The 6,652-nt window shown below is 46.9% G+C and overlaps 1 protein-coding gene across 3 annotated transcripts; it reads left to right on the top strand.

The window, feature by feature from the left end:
• The first annotated feature begins 364 nt into the window (after window positions 1-364).
• Window positions 365-6,211, top strand: LOC131251699 (cytokinin dehydrogenase 7). Of its 3 annotated transcripts, none has more exons than XM_058252593.1 (4): window positions 365-1,242; window positions 2,009-2,284; window positions 3,110-3,372; window positions 3,467-4,077. In XM_058252593.1, exons 1-4 carry the CDS (start codon window positions 568-570, stop codon window positions 3,480-3,482), a joined length of 1,230 nt encoding a protein of 409 aa, XP_058108576.1. In that variant the 5' UTR covers window positions 365-567; the 3' UTR covers window positions 3,483-4,077. The 3 variants fall into 3 exon arrangements, with proteins under 3 accessions (XP_058108576.1, XP_058108575.1, XP_058108574.1); XM_058252592.1 differs by lacking the exon at window positions 3,467-4,077 and adding an exon at window positions 5,693-6,211 and having other exon boundaries at window positions 367-1,242; window positions 2,009-2,275; XM_058252591.1 differs by lacking the exon at window positions 3,467-4,077 and adding an exon at window positions 5,693-6,211 and having other exon boundaries at window positions 369-1,242.
• The last annotated feature ends 441 nt before the right edge of the window (window positions 6,212-6,652 follow it).

Genomic DNA, 6,652 nt, shown 5'->3' with positions numbered 1-6,652 from the left:
CCTTATCAACAGGTTCGATGGCAAATACTCTACGGATCTACTTACGGTGGGCCCTGAAATGTTTTTTTTTTATATTTTAACGGTGGGCATTCATTCACCACTGTTTCCTGAGATGGGGTCCACCAGAATTTGGATCAGGTTAATTTTTCGCACCAAGAACTAAAATAGGCTGGAAAAACGGATGGACGGTGTGGATATACAACATATCATCAAGGTGGGCCCCACAGTAATATGACACATCCACTCCCTTGCAAATGTCCGTTACTTATCCACCCTCAAATTCCCGCGATAAAATCATGCTAATTTCAAAATCCCGCGGAAAACCCAACAAAAGGGCAAAAGAAAAAATAAAAAGAAAAATAAAAAATAAAAACGAAGTGGCAGACAGAGGATTTCTATCGGATCAGAGCCCCCACAGTCGTATATACACCGAAAGCATGGTATATAGATCTCCCAAAAGAACAGAGCAAAAAACTCACTCCCCTTTCTTTCCCTATATATAACCCCCATTCTCTTTCCTTCCCCTTCGGAAAGACCGAAAAAGAAGAAAATCCCGTTTCTCTGACCATGATCGCCTTTCTGGAACGTTTCGTGCCGGACATCGACTCCGAAACGCTACCAAACGAAACGGATATCGGCCTCTGCAAAGCGCTCGACCTGCAGGGAAGTATCTCCTGCCCCGCCCCGGCCTGCACCGACTTCGGCGGCCTGAATGGCTCGAGGCCGCTCGCTCTCGCCCTCGCCAGGCCAGCCGGACCGGATGACGTGGCGAAGGTCATCAGAGCAGCGACGCGGTCCTCGGGCCTGACTGTCGCGGCGCGGGGGAACGGCCACTCGATCAACGGCCAGGCGATGGCCGCCAGGGGGGTGGTGCTGGAGATGCGTGCGATGGACAGTCGGATGGAGCTGAGGCAGGGGTACGTGGTTGTTGCAGGAGGGGTACTTTGGGAAGATGTTTTGATGGAGTGCTTGGAGCATGGACTGGCTCCTCGATCGTGGACGGATTATCTGGGTCTGACTGTTGGTGGGACCCTCTCGAACGCAGGGATTAGCGGGCAGGCGTTCCGATACGGGCCACAGACGTCGAATGTTTCGGAGATGCAAGTCGTAACGGGGAAGGGCGATATCGTGGTCTGCTCTGAGCGCGAGAATTCAGACCTTTTCTTCGCTGTCCTCGGTGGTCTTGGCCAATTTGGGGTGATCACGCGGGCTACGATTATCTTGCAGCCTGCTCCTGATATGGTCCGCTCTTATTTGTTTCTTATTTCTTTTTTTCTAGAATTTCTTTGGAAATGTTATCTTCCGTCCGGCGAGTAGGTACGGCCCATCTGCTCTCTCTCTGAAGCACGTGGTTGCATGCACGGGGATGGCCCACTTGGTGGGGCCCACTACAGACTCGGCTCGATCCACTCAGTGATCACGTACTTGTGTTTTTCGGTCATTGCCCGTCCGTAATGCGACGCTCCTTTTGGACGGCTATGATCATTAGTTCGCGTGGCCACGTTTGCAAGAGATAGAGCAGTTTGGAATGTTTTCTTCCGTCCGGCGAGTACGTCTGATCCAACTGAACTCTCTCTTGTATACGTGGTTGCATGCACGTGATCCGGATGGCCTATTTGGGTGGGGCCCGCTACAGATGGGGGTCGATCCGATCACTAATCTCAGTGATCATGCATCTGTGTTTTTGGGCCATTGTTCATCCGGAATGGGATGCTTTTGATGGACGGTCTGGATCACTGGCACATGTGGCCATTTTTGCGGGAGATGGAGCGGATGGAGCAGTATGGATCTGTACTGGATGGACAGAGACACGAACGCGCTTCGCTTCCGGGATATGATATTAGCACCCCCGAAATACGGTAGTTCTACTCTCAGGAGGGTGTTTTCGTAAATAAAAGCTATCTTACGAAGACCAAATTGCCCTTTGGGTGGGTGGAACTATCAAAATTTTGGGTGTTGGATTAGCCATTTATGGAAAATTTCTGTGAATTTCTTTCCTTTTTTATAGGTGCGGTGGATAAGGGTGGTGTACGGAGACTTCGAGGAGTTTGCGTCCGACGCCGAGTTTCTAGTGACTCGGAACGAGTGTGACTCGTTCGATTACGTGGAAGGTTTTGCCTTCGTTAACAGCGACGATCCTGTGAACGGGTGGGACTCGGTCAGCCTCGACTCAGTCAATCGGATCGACCCGGATCGGATCCCAGCCAACGCCGGACCCGTTCTCTACTGCCTTGAAGTCGCTCTCCATTACCGGAACCAAGACAGCTTCAAAACGGTAGATAAGGTGAAATCCCGTTGCAAAAATGACGAAAATGCCCACGTTCAGATCCCCGAAATCTCGTGGATAGTTTACCACCATCTAACCACTTTTAACATTCGGATATCGAGACCGTTCGATTGATAGTCGAAAAATGGATGGTTCATCAAGATTCCAAGAACAAAATCAGGTGGGTTAATATCACCTCTGGAATGTCTGGATTGGCGAACATCTATGCCACGTGTACACCTGAAGAGTCACAACCATTTTTAAGGTGATGGTGAACTATCACAGGCGCATTGTTCTAGTTTCTAGGGGCATTTATTTTATGGGACGAGAGAAGGGATGTTTCGGTGATTTACGTCCGTCAGATTTCCTTTTGTTCGCTCAACTTGAAACTGACCGTACGTCCGTCTATATCTCCTTGGATCTTCTGACCCTACGAAGTCTGGAAATGTCCATGTTTCACCTTGTAATTACAGAAGCTGCCATCAATATTCGTTCGAAGCTCCGCCCGAGATCCATCCCTCTATTCCCAATGCCAACAAGAGGATTTTCCTCGGATTCTTGAAAGCGGGGGCATTCTCGTCATCCGCCATAAAACCCAGGGGTATTGTCGTACTCCCCTCCTCCCAGAAGTGGGCCGTTTTCCTCCCAGAAATGTCCAAAATGCCCATCATTTTCCTGAATCGACCGCAAATCATATGCCGTTGATTTTTTTTCCACGAATCATCAAATCATTCCCCTCTCGTGAAATAATCTAATATCTTGTCCTCTTGCGGGGGATGAATTTACCAAAATACCCTTCGCATCTCCCACAGTCGAATTTTACCAAACTGCCCATCCTTGCAGATTGTGAACGACATGCTCCGGCCACTGAGATTTCTCCCGGGGCTGAAACTCGCCGTCGACGTCAGCTACGTCGATTTCTTGCTACGTGTGAAGCGTGTCGAGCATGCGGCGAAGGTGAACGGCATATGGGACGCGCCGCATCCATGGCTCAATCTGCTAGTTTCGAAGCGGGACATCATCGATTTCGATCGGACGGTGTTCAAGAGAATTCTCCGCAACGGCATTGGTGGGCCCATGCTCGTGTATCCACTGCTGAGAAGCAAGTAAGATTTCCTCTCCTCGCATTCTCAGTGGCATTTTAGTAATTATACTATTTTTAAATGTTAACCATGGGTAATTTTGTAATTTTGCTGGCAGGGTGTTTAACTGCTAAAAATGACGGCTGACTAAAATACCCCTGTTGATGCATATATCCACAAAATTCCCAGCCCTGTTTTTAATGCATTACCTTCTAGAAATCGCAAATACGTACAAAAATTTTAACACGCGCGCATGTTGCATTGTGTTACTTTTGAGGTAAGGGCATTTTCGTAATTTGGTCCTTCACACGTGCTGCTGCAAGCGTGTGGGACATCTGAGTGGTAGCCCTGATCGATCGTAATAAAAAGATTGGGCTGGTCCACTCATCAGATAAGTCATCAATATAAGAAAAGAATGAACGGCTAAAAAGCAATATCTAGACAATCACATTCAAACCATGCATGCGGCCCACCTCATGTGTGCTGGTCTCTTCTACCCTGGGCTGTCTTCATTTTGTGGTCCTGATTTCTCACACGCTTACAAAATTCTTGCACGTGCTGCGTGTGGAGATGGAGCAGGTGAGATATACAAGCCTACTGGCGATCGTCAAATCTCCCGTCTTAGTTTTGAACGGTTTAAAAATTGGCGGCGAGCCTTCGTGGAGCCGCCCATGTGATATCGACACCACCGTTAAGCTCATGAAAAGTGCTCTGCGGGCCCACCATGATTGTGTTTTATACACGCCGTCCGTCGACAGCCCATTTAATGGCATAAGCCAAAAAAGATAAGGTAAATCCAAATCTCAGGTGGACCGCATCACTACTGTTTTCCAATCGTGTGGACTTGAATTTTGAGGTCACGTTATCAAATAATGATATAATAGACTGACAACATACATCATGGTGGGCCCAAATGTAACCATCCCAATAGTAGAATATGCATACAGGTATAAGTTGTATGAAAATCCAGACCGTCCAAATCGCTGACCATATGTACGATGGGGGCATTGATGCCATTTAATCTTTAGCTATTAATTTGACGGTTTAGGATTGCTTGCTTAGTATAATTTTAGAGTTACGATTCATCCACAGTGGGACCTACGATATAAGCGGTCTGGATATGCCTATATCAGTGCCACACGTGAGGAGGATGGGTCACCACCGTGTTTAAGATGTGGCACAACCAACGCACAGACTATCCCACGGAACCTTTCCCTGTCGGGTGATAGGACGCGCTGTAAAGTTCAAAAGCTAATGTGCATGAAATGACAGAACGGTTGACAGAACGGAGTGTACTTGAAAAGGGTATTTTCGTCATTTGGGGTTTGGGCTCCTCCTGTCAGCGTTGCGACTCCTCGGTTCCACCTGCGTAAGGAAAAAGAGATTTGGGCGGGGCGTTAACTTCCAGGGGCAGTTTTGCCATTTCGGTAAAGACAGGTGTATTCAATGCTCACAAGGATGTACTGCTGACGCTACACTTTGTCTGGCCTGATATGTGGTGGGTCCCACTCGCAGCTGGTTGGAAGTGAAATCGCCTCAATTGACGAAAATGCCCTCGTCTGTGGTACGCAGGTGTCCTACTTTTAAGTTTTACGCAGCCACCTTGTATTGGTTCGAGTGGGGTGTGTTTGAGGTGATCAGGACTGTTGATCTTTTGGACCACCATGTGGATAGACCATACACCGAGGATCATTGTAATCTGACGGTTGAAAAATAAATAATCTCGATGGATGGTTGGAAGTGTTGGTACACCAGTTCAGAAGTCCTGATAACCATATTTTTCTTTCACATTTGCTGTGAGGACCAAGGTGAAGGCTGGAGTACCGCTGGTTAAGATCTGGCCGTTGATTTGGTCCAAACTAGAATTAAAGGTCCATATTTGATTGGTTAGAATCGTTTCTACCGTAAAGAAAATGGATAGCGCCTACCCCTTTGAAGTGGGTCTTACAGTGACACCCATGGGCCACCTGAGGGAATCTTATTACTCTTCAATCGAAATTGGGTTGTGATGGGAAGTGGGTCCCACCTCCAAAAGTACCTATGGCCCACCTGAGGGAATCTTAAATTGGGTTGTGATGGAAAGTGGGTCCCACCTCCAAAAAGGTGAGCATTAGCCCATTTCCAATAATCACCCATTCAACTACATTAGCGTTTTGGTATGGGTGTTTCACCCCATTGTATCAGCTGTGGAGCGAATGTCCCTTGATTGGGCTGTGATGGGAAGTGGGTCCCACCTCAAAGATGTCATCATTGGCCCATTTCTCATACATGACTAATTCAACTACATCGGGGTTTTAATATGGGTGTTTCTCATTGTATCATTTGTATTGTGCATCTCTCTCAGGTGGGATCTTCGTACATCCGTCGTGCTACCTGAAGGAGAGATCTTCTACCTGATTGCATTGCTTCGTTTCAGCCGTTTATCTCCAGAGGGCCCACCTCTTGAAGAGGTGCTCGCCCAAAACCATGAAATCATCCAATGCTGCATCACCAACGGCTTTGATTTTAAGCTCTATCTACCACACTACCGATCTGAAGAGCAATGGAAACGGCACTTTGGTAAGCAGTGGCCGAGATTCATCGAGAGGAAGGCCCTTTACGATCCAATGGCCATCCTCGCACCTGGCCAGAGGATTTTCTCTAGGACCCACAAATCTCTATGACATTCATGGATCATCTGTAATCTTGTTTTGATATGTGATGGGATGATCTATGAATTGAAGTTGGTTCTTCCATTGTGGTGGGCCATTGATGGAAGAAGAGAAATATTTTGAGAATTTTACTTGTTGTAATGACAAGAACAATGTGGAAAATGTAAATGAGAATTTTAATTTTTAGGAAATTTTGGTTCTTATTATTTTCATTTTTCAGTGATCCTGACCGTTGGTAGATGGGCCACATGTCAAAAATTCCCAAGATTGAAAGATCCTAGCCATGTAATGTTTACCCCTTCTCTTGATTGAACACCATCTCTTGCTGTCCATTATTTCCCAACCGTCTGATCTTATGCACGTGCGACTAATGGGCCATCTAAGAGGTGGGCCATTTTCAATTATCTTATTGTTCACAGATATGCTTGTTGTTTTTGCTATATGTCCAGAGGTGGGTCATAGATCAGATGGTTAGGAATATCCCAATATCTAATCTATGGCCCACTGATTTGACAATCTGGATTGATGTGCTTGTGCAGTGATTGGAGGGTGTAGATTTAAGGTTATAGGGGCTGAACTGATATTGTACATCGAACACATGCAGCATGCATACACTTCAATCTGGGCCGCCCAAACACTGATCCATGTTCAAA

The sequence above is a fragment of the Magnolia sinica genome, chromosome 7, assembly GCF_029962835.1.
Source record: "Magnolia sinica isolate HGM2019 chromosome 7, MsV1, whole genome shotgun sequence".
NCBI classification, from domain to species: domain Eukaryota; kingdom Viridiplantae; phylum Streptophyta; class Magnoliopsida; order Magnoliales; family Magnoliaceae; genus Magnolia; species Magnolia sinica.
The sequence above is the reverse complement of the archived record's forward strand: the minus strand, read 5'-3'. Positions and strand labels throughout refer to the sequence as shown.